At 35.0% G+C, this 19,022-nt stretch overlaps 1 protein-coding gene across 1 annotated transcript in view; it reads left to right on the top strand.

Annotated features, from left to right (window-relative positions):
• Positions 1-19,022, top strand: part of RPAP2 (RNA polymerase II associated protein 2) — a 77,892-nt gene that overhangs the window by 1,386 nt on the left and 57,484 nt on the right. Inside the window, exons 3-6 of the mRNA XM_036103359.2 lie at positions 3,658-3,772; positions 5,608-5,706; positions 5,875-5,940; positions 8,347-8,435. Coding sequence (XP_035959252.2) covers positions 3,658-3,772; positions 5,608-5,706; positions 5,875-5,940; positions 8,347-8,435 — 369 coding nt within the window. The remainder of the gene's footprint in view (positions 1-3,657; positions 3,773-5,607; positions 5,707-5,874; positions 5,941-8,346; positions 8,436-19,022) is intronic.

The following is a 19,022-nucleotide window of genomic DNA, read 5'->3' as shown; positions in this document are numbered from 1 at the left end:
GAGACTCCAAGAAACCTTTACTGTTGTTTGTTTACATCATGTCTGTATTTTCAGCAAAAAGTCCTATTCTGTTTCTTGGCATCTCCTAAAAAGGCTAGATTTAGCTCCTGTCACAAAGAAGTTTCTAGACTAGGAGTAGTCTATGAAAGTGATTAAAATACATATGTCTATGGTTTATCCTTTTTTTAAAAAAAAAAGATTTATTTATTTTAGAGAGAGAGTGAGTGCAGGTGTGGGGGGGGGCTGTGGGGAGGGGCAGAAGGAGAGGGAAAGAGAGAATCTCAGACTCCCCCATGGAACACAGAGCCTGATGCAGGGCTTGATCTCATGACCCTGAGATCATGAGCTGAAATCGAGTCAGATGCTTAACCAACTGAGCCACCCAGGCACCTCTATGATTTATCCTTTATCAGGCTTTCATTTACTCATTCTTTGAAAAATTATTTACCAAATTTGAGATGTTCCAGACCTGTGTTAGGCCTTCAGGATATGGTTTTGAACAGAATAAACACAGTTCCTTTCTAGTGGAACAGAGAACTACCAATTAAATTATCATAACTGAATACATAGTTACATACTGTGATAAGTATTATAAAGGAAAAGACTATGATGTTATCAGATGAAACTAATAGGAGTTCAGATTAGCTGGGAATTATCAGGGAAAGACTTCTCCAAGGAAGTAATAAGCTGAGATCTGAAGGTAAGTAGGCATTAACCAGAGAGTCCTGAGCCAGAGATGGCAGTATGTATAAAGACCCTGAAAGAAAAAAAAGCTAGGTCAGTTCAAAGAAAGGAAGGATTCCCGTGGTGTAGTGTACGGCATTTTGAGCAAGGGAAGAAAGGAGCATAGGGGCGCCTGGGTGGCTCAGTCGTTAAGCGTCTGCCTTCGGCTCAGGTCATGATCTCAGGGTCCTGGGATTGAGCCCCACATCGGGCTCCCTGCTCCGCGGGAAGCCTGCTTCTCCCTCTCCCACTCCCCCTGCTTGTGTTCCCTCTCTCGCTCTCTCTCTCTCTGTCAAATAAATAAATAAAATCTTAAAAAAAAAAAAAAGAGCATAGGAAAAACTTAGACAGGACTCCATTCATGTAGTATCTGGTGGGCCATGGTGAGAAATTTGGATTTTCTAAGTGCAAATAGGAAAATTTCAAGTAATAGAGTGATGGAATTTAAGTTTAACAAGTTTTACAGATGTTAGGGATGGTGATCATCTAGGAATGGAGAAATTGGATGGATTTGAGATCTATTTGTTTTTAAGATTTATTTATCAGAGAGAGAGTGCACACGAGTGGGATGTGCAGAGGGAGAGGGAGAGAGAATCCCAAGCAGACTCTGCGCTGAGTGAGGAGTCTGACGAGGGGTTCAATCCCATGACCCTGACATCACGACCTGAATGGAAACTAAGAGTCAGACATTTAACTGACTATACCACCGAAGCGCCCCTTGCGATCTATTTTAGAGAATATTTCCCTGTGGAGCAGCATAATGATATTGACTTGGTTTTGTGATACACTGCAAGAGTAAAGTTAATATTGATAATGATGGTAATTTGCAACTTTCCTCAATAGTGATCTGACCACAAACGCAAGGAGATTATATTTTATTCTGAGCAGTACAGTGTGGGAAGTATAAATACACTAGAATGTATTGTGGACAGATTACCCTGGATGATGAAACAGTTAAAAATCCATGGAGGTAGGTAACCAAATAGTTGTTGAAGGAAGTGATCCTTTATAAATCTATGCCAACTGAAAAATACTTCTACATTCAATCCAACCAAATACTATTAAGCCAGAAATTAAAGAACTTTGCAAAGATATAAAATAATTCTACTCTTTTCACTAAGTTTTTTATTTAAAAAGTTATTAACATGTAATTACTATTTTTACATGCATTAGTAAGTGCTTAAAATTTTTCTCATTTTTAATCCAGGTATGGTAAATATCAATTCATATAATCCACATAAGCAGAAGTTCTAATTTTAAAAGTGTAAAGGAATGCTGAGACCAAAAAATTTGAGAACCACTGCTGTACACCATACTACCTGTCATCATTTAGGACAGAGGGCAACAGCGAGATAGGGCTGTTCATGGGAAGCAGCTCTAGGCATCAGTTAAGAGTGAGTGTGACTTACTGCAGGTTGAGGTAGTTAACACCTTCAGCCAGCAATTCCTTAGTGTGGGTTGTTAGACTGATCCTAGTATATGGCATAGCTTTTATTGGTAGGCAGCAATATGAGAAAAATAAAATAATGTTTTTCATAAAGCCAAATACATTTAACATAAAAAACTGCTTTTAAATCTGTATTCATGTCTTTTATACTCCTTTGATGTAAGAATGGCCTTTATGAAATCGTAGGAGAACAGTTGTTAGTTGCAAATTTCTTCTGGTTTTAATGTCCCTATTTGGCAAAAGAAAGAGTTGGCAATCCGGCATCATCCTTCTTTTTTGTAGCACATTATTAATACATGTTATATTGTTTTTGTAGAATATTATTTTTCTAGGCAAGGAATTAGAGTCTAAAGTCTTGAGAGTGAGTGAAAGTAGGAAGAAAAAATGAATACATTATAGATCCAGATATGAGAGCCAAGTCAAGGCCCAGGAGGCTGACTGAGGTAGTTCTGATAGGAAAGGAGAAACCAGTGCAGGATAGGAGCAAATAGGTTACCAAGATGGTTGAGTATCTTTGGTTCTATGGCAAGGTCTCTCAACCCTTTTGCACATTAGGATTATCTGGAGCTTGCAGTGGGACCTAGGCATAAAATCTTTTAAAGAAATCTCCTTAGATGATCCTAATGTGCAGCTAGGATTGAGAACCACTCTCCTAGAGCCATTGTTTATCGTTATGTTCCATGGTGTGTAGGGGCTAGCAAAGGCTGACAGTCCCACTGGTGCCAGGGCAAGGACCAGCCCTCGTAGGAAGATTGTTTTCCTAAACTACATTGTCATGTCGATATAGTTATTTAATAAGACTTAATAACAAAAGTAAACACTTCTTTGCAAATAGGACTCTATCTTGTCAAACTGGGCTATCATTAACTTTTGAGAGTTGACACAAATACATTTTTACTTGTAAGAACAGCTGAAGTTATCTTTTTCCTCTCTGATCTTTCCTGATTTCTAAGGATTTCAAAGGAAAAGCCTGTCTTTTTAGGTACACACAGGAGTAATTGAGAGAGTATAATCACTAACTGGCAAAAAAATTTCACCTCATTTTCTTCCTTGTGCTCTAAGCCTTGGAAATCAAATAGTCCTGTTATTGTGGCAGACTTCTATGTGTTAATACTTTGAAAAGTATTATATCAAAAGTAACAGCATTAAAAAATACAAATTTAAATAGCAAAATAGCATGTTTGTGCTGTGTTCTAAGACAGAAAATTGGCTATGATAAAACTTTTAAGTAGAATAACTTTTAAATTTTATTTTATTTTTTTAAAGATTTTATTCATGAGAAGAGAGAGACAGAGGGAGCACAAGCAAGGAGAGAGGCAGAGAGAGAGGGAGAAGCAGATTCCCCGCTGAGTTGAGAGCCCAACTCAGGACTCGACCCCAGGATCTGGAGATCATAACCTGAGCGGAAGGCAGATGCTTAACCCTCTGAGCCACCCAGGCGCCCCAAACTTTTAAATTTTAAATACGTTTTCATTTTTTAATTTTAGGAAAGCAGAACTAGAAGCAGCTGTGAGAAAGAAGATTGAATTTGAGAGAAAAGCTCTACATATTGTTGAACAGCTTTTAGAAGAAGATATTACAGAAGAATTCCTAAGGGAATGTGTATGTGTTAAGTTGGGAAATTATTACATTTGTAGTATTAGATCTTTAAATCTGTGTAATATGAGACTTCCTTGTATTATCAAAACCTTGAATCTGTTCTCAGTCACTAGATGCAGGTAGCATGCTATATAATTCATGCATTTGAAAATAATCACCTATTAGGCATTCCTTGTTGTATGATTTTAAAATGCACTAATGAAAAATAATATGCATATTTTACCCCTTAATAGTAGTTCTTTAAATATGTCTGCTAATCTCACTTGATTTTCATCACTTTGCACTAATTATCCCGATGTTATTTTCCATATTCTGTGTGTTGTCCTATTTTAGTAACAGAAGGTTATAATTTTTATTAATGTAGTTCTATTAGTTTTGATATTTTAAAAACCTAGACTGTAGATCATTTATCATTTAACACATAACAAGAGAATTATAATCTGCATTAAAAGTTTTTTTTCCTTTAACAACTCTATTGCATTAAAATTTCAAATGGAAATTTCTATTATATCCTCATAATCCTTAAGAGAAAAAAGAAAAGGAAAATTAAAACTCAGAGCTTCCATTGCAAAAATAATTATTAGTGTGGGTCAGAGATTTTTCTAAACAAGGAATATAAGTAGGACAATATTTAAATTGATAGAGGTAACTACATCAGAATCTGCATGCATGATGACACTAAAGACAAAGACAAACCAGAAATGCTTCATTTGAAACAAATACCTTCTATCACTCTTAGTAAGAAGTATTTCAGTCCCTGGGAAAACAGAAAAACTTGTTCAAAAATGATCTCAAAGTTATGAAATAGTTATGAGTTGAGATTTAAACATGAAGATACATCAAGGGGAAATATTTGGTGTCAGCTTATAACCACCTCATCAGTCTCCTGTACAGTTTTCCAGAAGCTGGAAGATTTTGCATCCTGACACCTTTGATATACTTCATTTTTTAAGATAGTTCTTTGAAAACAGGTAAATTATATTTTATTCTACATGGTTTATTTTTTGAATATTTTTATTTTTTATTTTTTTTAAAGATTTTATTTATTTATTTGACAGAGAGAGACACAACTAGAGAGGGAACACAAGTAGGGGGAGTAGGAGAGGGGGAAGCAGGCTTCCCACTGACCAGGGGGCCCAATGCGGGGCTTAATCCCAGGACCCTGGGATCATGACCTGAGCCAAAGGCAGACGCTTAACGACTAAGCCACCCAAGTGCCCCTGAATAATATATTCTTAAAATAAAATATACTTTTCAGTGTTTTGCTTTGGAATAGCAATCACTATAGCACCACTTCTTTCTCCTGCCTCAGAATTATTTCATGAACTATATATCTACAAAGATGTATAGTCTCTTGGCAGAAGTTTTTTCGGGTTGTTTGTTTTTTTTAATAATAGCTAACATTTGGGGCACCTGGGTGGCTCATTCGGTTAAGTGTCTGCCTTCAGCTCAGGTCGTGATCCCAGGGTCCTGGGATCGAGCCCTGCATTGGGCTCCCTGCTCAGCGGAGAGCCTGCTTTTCCCTCTCCCTGTGCCTGCCACTCTGCCTACTTGTGCTCTATCTCTCTGTCAAGTAAATAAATTTAAAAAAAAAAATTTTTTTTTTTTAAATACAACTCTTTAGAAGAAAATAATAGCTAACATTTTTGAGTGCTTACTATGTGTCCAGTGCTTTTCTAAATGTATTTCCTTTATTTTCTCCTCTGATTCTAACATCATACCTGTGAGATAGACTTATTATCCCTACATTTTCAGATGAGATCAGTGAGGCTTAGAGAGATGATAAATGAACTTGTCCAGTAATCTAGTGGGGAAATGCCCCTCTCATTTCATTTTAGGGGAAGTTCATCACACCTGCTCACTATAGCGATGTCGTGGATGAGCGTTCTATTATTAAACTCTGCGGTTATCCCTTATGTCAGAAGAAACTAGGAATTGTAAGTAATTAATTTTTTAAAATAGAAGCTTAAATTTTTTATATTTAGCAAAATACTTTGTAGACAAGACAAGAAATGAAACAGGTCATGAACTAATTACATGAGTTAGCCAAAGATATGATATGTGGATACTTGAATTCTTCTTAAGCTATACTTTCGTTTTTTTAGGTACCAAAACAGAAATATAAAATTTCTACCAAAACCAATAAAGTCTATGATATTACTGAAAGAAAGGTAAGCTTAAAGGCTATTCTCATGTGGCAGTTAATTTTTAATATACTAAAGGGAATTTAAAAAGAATTGTTTGAAAAGTTTGCCTTTTAGAAAGTAGCCACATTAAAAGTTTATTTGAAAATATTTCAAAAATATTTGAAAAAGTTTATTTGAAAAATATCTAATATTTGAAAATATTTGAAAATTAAAGCTTATGCTTTAATTAATACTTGAACGTTTAAAAATTAAAAGTGCAAGGGCACCTGGGTGGCTCAGTTGGTTAAGTGTCTGACTCTTGATTTCGGCTCAGGTCATGATCCTAGGGTAGTGAGATCAAGTCCTGCATCTGGCTCCCATGCTGAGCGTGGAGCCTGCTTGGGGTTCTCTCTCTCTCTGTCTCCTCTCTGCCCCTCCCTCCTCCTGTTCATGCTTTCTTTCTTGCTCTAAAAATAAAATAAAATTTAAATAAATAAAATAAAAACTAAAAGTGCATACCAGCACAAATTCAGGCAAGTAAATCATGAAACAGAATAGAGAGCCAGAAGCAGACTCACCACATATGTGGACACTTTATATGTGACAACAGGAATATTATAGATCAGTGGAGAAAGTATGGATTTTTCAGTAAAATAGTACTGGCACAAATCCAAATGGAAAAACTGAAAATTGATCCCTGTTTCAGTAATATTTAAATTAAAAAGATAAACGCCTTTTTAAAGAGAATATGGGAAGGTATCTTTATAAACTTGGAGAGAAAATTTCTTAAATAAGATAGACAATTACAGACCATAGAGGAAAAATTGGTAAGTTTTTCTACATTAAAATTAAAAACATTTGCTTATCAGAAGTTTCCAAAAAAGAGTGAAAAGATAAGCTATAAATCAGAAGGAGGTGTATTTCCTACATATAACTGACCACAGATTCATAACCAGGGAAAGACAGAAAATCTTGCAGAAAAAAATTTTTTTGAGAGAGTGAGTGAGTCAGGTTGGGTGGGGGGGGCAGGCAGAGAGAGAGGGAGAAAGAATCTCAAGCTGAGTGTGGAGTCTTGACAGGGGGCTCTATCTCACAACCCTGAGACCATGACCTGAGCCAAAATTGAGAGTCAGACGCTTAACCAACTGAGCCACCCAGGTACCCCTAGAAAAATTTTATAGAAGGAACTTGATTATGAATATATGAAAAGATATTCAACCTTATCAGTAATAAGGGAAATAGCAAATAAAAAATAAAAACACATTGATTTACATTCTCACAGCCCCCAAATTAGCAAAATTAAAATCTGACAATATTAGGCATTCTTTATACTACTGGTTAAATATTAGGAACTCTTTATACTACTGGTTAAATAAAATTGCATCCTTTTTGAGAAATTGGTATTATCTAGTAAAGTCAAGTTCACACATTTTTTATGGCCAAGACTTTCTGTTGTTTGGTATATATTTTAAGGAATTTCTTGCCCATTTGTACAACTATGTATGTATATAAATGTTCCTAGTTGGATTAACAAAATATGCTATATACATAGAATGGAATATTATCCTTTTAAAGGAGGGAAATTCTGACACATGCTACAACATGAATGTACTTTAAGACATTATGCTCTTATGAGACATTATGCTAAGTGAAATAAGCCTGCACAAAAGAACAAATATTAAATGCTTCAACTTCTGTGAGGTAACTAGAGTAGTTGGATTCATAGTTACAAAAGTAGAATGATGATTGAAGAGGCAGAAATGGGGAGTTGTTGTTTAATGGTATAGAGTTTCATTTTGCAAGATGAAAAGAGTTCTAGAGATAGATGGTGGTGATGGTTGTACTACAATGAGAAGGTATTTAGTGCCACTGAAGTATAACACTTAAAAATGGTTAAGATGGTAAATTTTGTGTATTTTACAACAATTTTTTTTAATTTTAAAAATTCTTAAAAAAATGTTTATAGGCACATTGTAGTGATGGCCAAAAAGTTAGAAACAACTCAATTATTCATAAACAATAAAGGTAATATACTTACATAATGGAATGTAATACCGAGCGTAAATATATAAGCTACACCTACATGAATCTGAAAAATATAACATGGAACAAAAAAACCCCAGAAAACATAGCAGTACAGTTACATTTACACGAAGTTTAGAATTAGGCAAAACTGAGAATGATATCTTTTGTAGGTATGTGTATATAGATAGCAAAACTAAAGGAAAGCAAGGGAATGAGGAACACAGAATTTATGATAGCGATTACTTCTGGGGAATATGGAAATGACTCTGGGACAGATACATGGAGAGCTTCAAAGGTACTATACATTATTTCTTTTCTTGGGCTTTCATTATTTTCTTTGCACTACATATTTATATTTTCTGTACATAAATTGTGTTGCACAATAAGAAAAAAATAATTTGCTAATTTTAAAAATGTTCCTTTCAGTGTTTTTGCAGCAATTTTTGTTATAAAGCATCTAAGTTTTTTGAAGCACAAATTCCTAAAACTCCAGTATGGGTTCGAGAAGAGGAAAGGTAATTTAAATCATTACATATACATTTGTTGATATAGTCCAACTTTTTGAGATATATAGAGAGTAGTCCTAGTTTTCTGTAGAATTTACCATTGTACACATTTTAATTGTGGGGAAACGGTTATATTTTAAGCATAGTTATTAAGGATTTTATACTTAAAATCAGAAAATAATTATACATGTTGTTTCTTAGCTGTTTTAGCTTTAGTCTCAAAACCTGAACTTTGCTTTCTGCTATGCCAATTATTTCTATTAATCCTACTAGTATAATAATCCTAGAGTAAGAATGTTAAAGTTTTCCAGTAGATACTAGATCTTAGGATCCAGCTGAACTGACTTTGTTGTTAGAAAACTATGTACTAAAAACAAACAAACAAAAAATATGTACTAAGGTTAAAAAGTTCAGGTTACTAATTCACTCAATCTTTATTAAAAATCAGTACAGTATTTCATAAATTTAAAGAAATACAATATAATTTTTAGCAAAAAGGTATAGGAACATTTCTGGGGTTTTGCCTCTTGGGAAATGTTTAAACATTTGCAACATTTTAATTGTTGAATTTGAGAGAAAATTTATTATTGAGGGGCAAATGCCATAATCTACCTTTTCTATAAAAGGTAACAAAAATTGTTGTGTAATTGAACTGTATTATCGAATTTCAAACAGGCTTAAATGAAATAATGTCCCAAATAACTCATGTTTCATAGAGAATATTGCAACACAAGGCATGTAGTAAAAGAGTATCAATGCTAAATAACCTTAATGACGTAAATGTAATGAGACCCAAGTTAACTAAAGATCTTTGCCTAAAAAAAAGCTTATTAAAGTCTTATCTGATGCACAAGATAATATGAAACCACTGTAGTTTGAACTAGCATCATTTGTACTGAGGGACAGTCCCTTTGTTGGCTGACACCTTTGCCTGCAGATCCAATGCTCTGGTTTAGAGTATGTCAAGGGGTGCCTGGGTGGCTCAGTTGGTTAAGCATCTGACTCTTGATTTCAGCTCAAGTCATGATCTCAGGGTTGTGAGATTGAGCACCATGCCTTGTTGGGCTCTGCACTCAGCGTGGAGTCTGCTTAAGATTCTCTCTATCCCTTCCCGCCGCTCCCCACCCCGCCTCATTCACACACTCTCTCTAAAAAAAAAAAAAAAAAGATAATGTAAAACACACCACCCTATGGCCTTTGTTAAGTGAATTACACATAATGAAGACTAAATTGTTCACTATTTCTCCACCAGCCTGACTTTTTTATTTAGAGGATAAAGGATTGTAGCATTGTCCAAGGTGACTGGGGACCTGAGAGCACCTTTTTCGCTAACACTTTTTTTTCTTTCTTAACATTTCTTTCAGCAGAGCTACTCATCGCCTCCTTAGTCTTATGGCAGTTACATGTTCTGTTCCTGAGCTGTTAAAACTAGTGTTTCCTTAAGTTACCCTTTGTTTCCAGTGATACCTTCTCTACTTATTAAATTTAGCCCATCCTCATATCTGCTTCAAAACCATTTACCAAATCAGCTTTTCTGTCACCTTCATATTCTTCAAATATAGTTATTGGTACTTCCTTCAGCTAATTTAAAAGTTCTTCCCTCTTTTTCCTAAAATCTTATTCTATGTTCAGAATGCCCACCTTTTCCCAGAATATGAAGCTCTGTCACTTTATATTTGTGGTTCTTGAAATTCCACTTTACCTATATGCCCTTCCCTACCTCACTAAAAAAGAGAGATGAAAATGGCCTTGGTTTCCCTAATCTATACAAATCAATTTAATTTATATTCAGTGTGTGTAGTATGTGCTTAGTATACGACAGGCTACCCATACCTGTACGAGCACACACACACTTATGAAACCAAATCTATGAGTTTATTTTTTTTTTTAAGATTTTATTTATTTATTTGACAGAGACACAGCGAGAGAGGGAATATAAGCAGGGGGAGCGGGAGAGGGAGAAGAGGCTTCCCGCTGAGCAGGGAGCCCGATGTGGGGCTCGATCCCAGGACCCTGGGATCATGATCTGAGCTTAACGACTGAGCCACCCAGGCGCCCCCAAATCTGTGAGTTTAAATTGAAATGTTAATGGGATGGCATAACGAGTACACAAGTGAAACAGATTTGTACTTAATTCTAATGGGGACAAGTATTGGGGAGCCTTCAAATGCTTTTGAACAGAATTTGATCTGACATTGGTGTACAAGATGAATTAAAGAAGAAAAGATCATAAAGAGCTGAAAGGCCCTTAGACACAATTTAACCCAATATCTTTATCAAAGGAGCTCAGAAAGATTAAATGTATTTCGTAAGCTAGTGATAGGTTCTGAACAATGCCAGGATTCCAGTTGATTGGAAGTAACCAGTGAGTAATCTATAAATATACAATTGTCACAATGTACATAGTGTAACTGTAGCCCTTATTTATGTATGATACTTGTCAGTATGTAGCCATATTAGTATTTTTTATATTTGCGTGCATCAGTGTTACCTTAATTTATAAATTCTTATGGGCAAGCGTTATGTTAATTTATTTCATGAATCCACTAGAGGTCACTGTGTCTTCAGAGAATGATGTTTTTAAGTGTTTTAATGATAAGAATTCTAGAATTCAGTGTTCTTTTCAAAAGCCTTTCTAGCTGGTGCACGTGTAAGCTCTACAGAAATGTGATTTTTAAAGAAAGTCTGTTCACAAATGGTATGGGGTATAACATTCAGAACCTATCTTCTTTAAAAGAAGGGGAAAAAATGTTTCTTTTAAATGGCAGCATTTAGTATTTAATGCAGAGTTATTTTTATTAACTTAAAAGTGTCATCATAATAAATTACATCACCATCATAATTAAATCATAATATTTTTTTAATTTATTTTATTATTAAATAATAATAAATCTTAAATTTTTAAAAAATAAAAGAAAATTTTAAAATCCACTCAAAGAATTGAATATTTTATCACAGTGACTTCCAAAATTTTTGAGCACCATAAGTATATTTTACATTATGATCTAATACATATAACTGAAACAAAGTTTTATTAAATTACATTTATCCTTATAACACAAAAGCCTCTGATATTTTCTGCTCTTGCTTTTTTAAAATGCTGGTAGCAACCCATTTACTTGGTTGATTCTGATCCACAGTTTTAAGAGTACTGTTTTGTTGTATCTAGCTTAGGTTTTTAGTTGTGTTCTGTCAGAAAGTGTTATCATCAACAGTAAGCCTCAGTTTCCTCATTTGCAAAGTAGAAAGTTGCATTTAACCTCTTAGTTCCCTTTAATTCTAATGTTTTACAGTTCTGGGTCAGTCACTGCCACTGTAGTGAAAATTTGCTAGATAGGAAATGTCTTATTTATAAAAGTGATGAAAATTAAAATTATCAACATAAGACTAGGGAAAGTTATACTACTTTTAGGGAAGTCTGTCTCATTTAAGAATTTAGATTAAAAGTTACTGACTTAAATAATTTGAACTCTTCAGCCTGTAAAGTTGAAGGTTGATAAAGGATTGGATCAAAGTTTTTCAATTATGAAGAAAAACAGGAATGTTTTATAGCATGTCCAGAGCAACTTGAAGTTGACATCTTCAGGGACACCAAGATCTTGCACACTATTTGGAAATAGAATATTGAATTTGACTCAGTATAGTCTTTCTTACATTGCTGTGAAAGCTAATATAAATTTCTTCATCAGATACCAAAATACTAAAATCTGTAGTGTCTCTTAACATTTCTAAGGTATTATTTTATATCACAGAAAGCTCACTACCTCATTGGTAAATATGTATAGATAGATTTAAGAAAGATTTAGACAAATTCATGAATTCTAGCTCCATACTTCTGTTGAGGCTTTGGAGTCAGAAGGGGCCTTAGAGGTTTTCTACTCCCTCATTTTTATTATTAAGGTATGAAAAAATATCTAGAGTATATCTTTAATGTCATGGAGAATAGCAGTGCTTCTCACAAAATGTCTCCTAATGCCGTGTGAGAGACAAAACATTGACCTAGATGGACTGGGCCATGACGCAGTATGATGCTTCTTATGTTGTGAGTTAGAAATTTTTCACCCACTTGGTGGCCAGAAACAGACCACATACACTGTGTTCCTCTGAGACAGCGTGCTCATTTAGATAGTCATATAGTTACACTTAGAAATCCTGTTTTGTTTGACTGTAGGCTCTGACAAGCCTTGGAAGTTTCTTTGTAACCTAAAAAGTCAGGAGTTAAAACTAAGAAGGAAGGGCAAATGTTGAGAATCAAATTATGGTTTAAAAGATAAAATTAGGGTGAATGGTTAATGCTGACAGAGCTAAAAGCGCCATCATGTGGCCCGGAGTAGGGGATTTTCACACATGCTTCTTGGCAATAACAGTATAATCTCAGAGGTGCGGAAGCCAAAAAACCTCTGCAGAACAACTTCTGTAACCTCTTCCTGAACAGCCACTTCTGTTGCTTGGTATACAGAATAAAAACTTTCTGAAAGAGGTTGTTTGTTTTTTTTTTAAGATTTTATTTATTTGTCAGAGAGAGTACAAGCAGAGGGAGTAGCAGGCAGAGTGATAAGAGGTTTTAACATGTCTCAGATTATATTTGGAAAATTTCCACCACAGGGGGGAATTGTAGCCTGCTGCTTCTGTTGGTTTATGTTGAATACACATATTCTGACCGACAAAAACATATACATCGATACGCATACATTCACAGGTTTTTTGGCACAAGTTACTTCTAATTTTAGATTTTTTTTGCTAAAGTTACAATTAATCATCTAATTTATACTTCCATGAAAATAATATGAAATATTTATGAAGAACTAGTTTGAACATTTTCTTTAACATGATTATTTTTGTTTTTTAAGTTAATCTCATGTCAGTTAGATTGAGAATTATCTCTGGGGCAACATAAACTTTGAAGGGAAGTGCATAGAGCAAAGAGAGGCAGCACTTTTAACAAAAAGCTTTTGAATTTCATCTAAGGATAAAAAAGAAAGCAACATAACTTCGTGCCTCATTCTTTCTAAAACAGCTCATAGCAAAACAAACTGAAGTTTTATATTGAACCTTTCATTTAATACCTCATTAAACTAAAATCTAATTTATTTCAGTGTCATGTATCATTCTCCATTTTATAGACTGGGAATCAGGGAGACTGTTAAGGTTACTCATCAAGTATCTAGAAACGATGTTCCATATAGTTCTCTTTACCTGAAGTCAAAAAAATGAAACAAAGGAGAGGAAAATAGTAGCTTGTGAAGTATATTGAGTTCCTATGAGAGAGGGTAAGCAAAAGTGGCACCCTCACAACTTTGAGTCTTTTTTAGAAGTTTAATTAGGGGCAGCATGTTGTAGAAAGAGCTTGGACTTTGAAAGACCCAAATTCGAATCCTAGATTTACTAGTTAATTAGTTAACTCCTCACAGCTTCAGATTCCTCATCTGTAAAAATAAACTCGTAAGTTATTTGGGGATTAATGAAGTAATGTAAAAACCAGCTAGCAGAAAGTATGGGAAGATGAAAAAGCCCTGGGGATGGATGGTGGTGATAGTTGTACAAAAGTATGAATGTACTTAATGCCACTGAACTGTAACTAAAAATGGTTTAAATGGTAAATTTTATGTAATGTGTAGTATACCACAAAAAACCCCACCTCCCATATGGTAGGCACTTAGTATATTCTGATTTTCCCCTTGCCTTTAGAGATTGAGTTTTCTTTTAATTGTTAATGTTTTTCCTCAAAAAATGTCATTGTAGAGCTGGATATTTATCATAAAACTACCTTAAATTGTATTCATGATTTAGAATGTTTACATTTTGATTACCCTTTCATTCAGCCATACTTAGACCTATTCTTATATGGGCTATTCTGCCTCCAAGATCTTGAAATAAGAGCTTCCCGTTTCTCACCACAACCTCTATCTCATCTACAGCTATCACTCTTGAGTGTGCTTTGTGACCTCATTTTGACCTCCTATCTCTACCTTAGCTCTGTTCCAGGTTGGCCAGACCTTCATTAAATTAGCTTTCTTGAGCACTGCGGTTAGCAGTTACAGTACTGTCCTTTCAAACAATCCCAGATTCTTTCTCCCTTAACCTTCTACCATGTCTACTTTCCCAAGCTTCAGTCATCTTTTTTTTCTGTGCTTGGGTTCCTGAACTTTATTGGGTAAAGTTCTCACGCGCTTTAGATAAGCTGTCTCATTTAGCACTTTAGTGCTTTAGATAAGCTGTCTCATTTAATTCAGTCTTTAGAAGACCCCTGGGAAATACTGTTACCCATTTCATGGATGATGGAACTGAGGCTCACAGAGGTTTAGTGACTCACCCAGGAACACTTGGCTCATATACACAGATTTGGGATTTAAACCCAGATCTCTCTGCATTCCTCTGGCCCGGTTCCAGTTTATTCTGTGTAGTCTCAATTGTGTGCTCCCATGTTTTTTCTTTGTTTCTTATTGACTATTTGACACATTCATACCTGTTCTTCTCTTCTTAAACTTTGAACCCAAACCCCAACTCATAGTAGATAATTTAACCTACTGCTTAACTGAAAGGACTGAGCACATTCAGCAGAATCTCCTTAAGCACTATTTTCTACTTATGCTCTCTCATTTCTCTGCCTCATTGCAAATACAGTACTTTCTATGTTCTTGATTCTTTTCTCACTGAGGCTTGTTTCATGATTTGTTCCTATTTTCTTCCTCTTTCAAGCTCTCCTTTCATACTGATTATTTTTCTTCTACTTTAAAAAGGGTGGGGGGGGTGGATCCTGAAAAATATCCATTAGATTTAGCATTTCTATGATCTTAGCAAGAGCCATGTCAGTAGAGTAATGCATACAGATTCCAGGAGGCAGAGGGATGATGACTGAATAGGAGATGTGGAATTGAAAACTAGTGCAGACATTAAAGAAAGCTTAAAATGAAAAATGGAGGGGGAGCTGCATGATTGAAGGAAGGGTTTGTTTGTTTTTTCTAAACATAGATTTAAGTATGATAACATCCTAAAAGGAAAGAGAAAAAAGGGAGACTTTATGGAGTAAAACCTCAGATTCAGGATTAGCTTTTATAATACAAACTGTATCAAATCTTTATAGACCCATCTGAATCCAAGGCTTTTTTTTATTCGCTCAACAAGAAGTTTTTATTTCTTCTCTAATTTTTTGTAGCAGCTCATGTATATCTCATCATACTTGCCACATATTCTCTTGAATTATATGATGCAAAATGTCAGGAGCCCTGCTGTCTTGGTTTGATTCCTGGCTTTACCATTACGAGCTATGTGACTTTGCACAAATTACTGATTCTTTCAGTACTCAAGTCTTTTTATCTGTAACATGAGGATAATAGTAGTAACTACTCATTCTTATGAGGATTAACATTTGTAAAGCTCTTAGAACAGCCATTTTCCTCCTACTAAATTGTAACATCCTTAAGAATCTGTTCTTTATATTACTTAGTATACCCAGCATAATTCATATAATAGTTCAGAATTTTATATTTGAAGGAATGATGGAATATACTCTGCTTTTGCAGGTTAGTGATTGAGTATAAGAATTCAATTGAGAATCACCGTCTACACACCCTTTCTTCCCTATAATGATACTCAGATCCCAGTGTAGGACCAAATGCCAGACAGCTGCAAGGTACTGAACCTTGATAATTTTAGCCAAGAAGACTTGGGTGGGGATGTGGGATAGGAAAAATGAGAGAACTCCAAGTGGAAGTGGGAGGATGTAGTCAACAGGCAATAAAATTCTCTGTTGTGAAAGTTAGCATATTATTTCAGCCAAAAAAGCTCTTAATGGGAGTTATAAATATCCCCTGGGGCAGTCAAAGCTAGTCACCATCCAAGTGGTGTCCTTTGCTTTGAGGAACACTAACCCAAGATAGCTTCTATGACTAGAGTTTTAGTGAGTGGAAAGAAGTAGGGTAAACAGGATAATTTGGGTGATTGGGAAAGGATATGCCTCAATGGGCTGAGGGACTAAGGAAGAAACAAAAATAGATTACATTTTTACTCTCTGGCCCATTGCCATATTTTGCCTTTCCTTGTACATTTTTTATTACTGGTTTTTGGGAATTCCTGAACTACAGGGGAATTCTCTAAAGCAGGGATTGCAAATACTGGTTTCATCCCTTATACTTCCTGATGTGTGGTACTGAGAAGGAATTTAATGGGAAAGAATGCCTCGATCAGGTAGCAGTGCCTCCCATAACTTAAGGAGAGGATTGGTAGTTGAGCCCATTCCCTGCAATGCCTCTTACGCTTAAGACTGACCAAAGATGAATAGATTATCTAGATAATATTATATGGTTGATGTTGTGATGTTTAATTATATAGAAAAAGACTTGCAACTCTGACATTTTTTGAGTGGCAGTCTTTCAGTGTAATAACTCAAATGACCTCTGGTTCCATCTATCCATTTAGCTTCACTTTTTTTAATTAAAAGTTTTTTGCAATATCATGGCCTTCATGGCAACCCTATTTTGTCCTTTAAATGGGATTAATACTCAATGCCTTATCTTCTCTTTCATGTACACCTAGTTTCTTATGTTTACTTTTTTTTTTTCTATTTATTAATAGACTTTATTCTTTAGAGCAATTGTAGCTTTGTAGCAAAATGGAGAAGGAAGGTAGAGAGATTTCCCATATACCCCCTACCCTCATTCATATATAACCTCCCCCATTACCAGCATCCCCCACCAAAATTGTACGTCTGTTTCCATTGATGGGCCTATATTGACACATCATTGTCACCCAAAGCCCATAGTTTACATTAGGGTTCACTCTAAGCTTTGTGTATTCTGTGGCTTTGGACAAATATATAATGACTTGTATCCACCATTACAGTATCATACAGAGTAGTTTTATAGTCCAGAAAATCCTGTGTGCTCCACTTATTCATCTCCCACCCCCCATAACCCTTGATCTTTTTACTATCTCCATAGTTTTATCTTTCCCAGAATGTCATATAGTTGGAATTACACAGTATGTAGCCTTTTCAGGCTGGCTTATTTCACTTATTAATATGCATTTAAGTTTTTCTGTGTCTTTTCCTAGCTTGATGGTGGCTCATTTCTTATTAGTGCTTAATAGTATTCTGTTCTCTGAATTTACTACAATTTATTTAACCATTCACCTACTGAAGGACATCTTGGCTGCTTCTAAGTTTTGGCAGATATGAATAGAGCTGCAATGAACATCCATGTGCAGGCTTTTGTGTAGACATAAGTTTTCATCTCCTTTGGGTAAATACTGAGGAGCAAGAGTTTTGGATTATATGGTTAGAGTATGTTTAGTTTTTAAAGAAATCACCAAACTATATTTCAAAGTGACTGTACCATTTTGCATTCCCACCAGCAAGAAATGAGAATTCTCTTGCTCCAAATGCTCACCACCATGTGATGTTGTCAGTGTTCTGGATTTTAGCTATTCTGATAAGGGTGTAGTGGTATCTCATTATTGTTTTAATTTGTATTTTGCTGATGGTATATGATGTACAGCATCTTTTCATATGCTTATTTGCCATCCTTATATCTTCTTTGGTGAGGTGTCTGTTAAGGTCTTTGACTAATTTTTATTGAGTTGTTTTCTGATTGTTGAGTTTTAGCAGTTATTTCATATTTTGGATAATAGTCTTTTGCAAATATTTTCTCCTAATCTGTGTTTTTTCTTTTTATTCTCTTAACAGTATCTTTGACAAAGCAGAAATTTTTAATTAAATGAAACCTGGCTTACCAGTTTTTTCTTTCATGGATTGTGTCTTTGGTGTCCTATGTAAAAAGTCATCTAGGTTTTCTCCTGTTATCTGTAGGAGTTCTATAGTTTTGTCTTTTATATTTTGGTCTGTGATCCATTTTGAGTTAGTTTTTGTGAAGGCTGTCAGTCTTCGTCTTGCTTCACTTTTTTTGTAATGTGAATACCCACTTGTTCCAATACCATTCTCCTTTGTATTGCTTTTGCTTCTTTGTCAAAGATCCATTGACTATATTCATGTGGCTCTCTTTCTGGGTTCTCTGTTCTATTCCAGTGATCTATTTGTCTCTTCTTTGGCCACTACCACATTATCTTGATTACTGTAGCTTTAAAATATGTCTTGAAGTCAGATAATGTCAGTCCTCCAACTTTGTTCTTCTCCTTCAATATAGTGTTTGCTATTCGGGGTCTTTTGCCTCCCCCAAAACTTTAGACTCAATATGGTGATACCCCCAAAATAACTTGCTGGGATTTTGATTGGGATTGCATTGAATCTGTAGATCAAGTTGAAAAGAACTGACATCTTGACAATATTGAGTCTTTCTTTGATGAACATGGAATATCACTCCATTTTTTTTTTCTTCTTTGTATATTTAATCTGTTTTGTAATCTTTAGAAGGCACTTTTTCTGAGTCACTTCAGAAGTATTTTACAGAGTTTTCCTGTCCTCTTGGATTCACTTGCTATTATATTTGTTCCTTTTTATATTGGCTTTCTAAGAGCTTTTTCTTCCCCTTTTTAAATATCTATGATGCCCAGCCAAATATGATTTCTGGTATTGCATAGCAAAATTGTTCCTAGAATTAAATTAAATCACCTTATCTACAGAGTTCACATCCATAAAAAGGA

This window comes from Halichoerus grypus, chromosome 5 (genome assembly GCF_964656455.1).
Source record: "Halichoerus grypus chromosome 5, mHalGry1.hap1.1, whole genome shotgun sequence".
Classification (NCBI taxonomy): domain Eukaryota; kingdom Metazoa; phylum Chordata; class Mammalia; order Carnivora; family Phocidae; genus Halichoerus; species Halichoerus grypus.
Note: the sequence above shows the minus strand (reverse complement) of the source record. Positions and strands in the feature narration are given on the sequence as shown.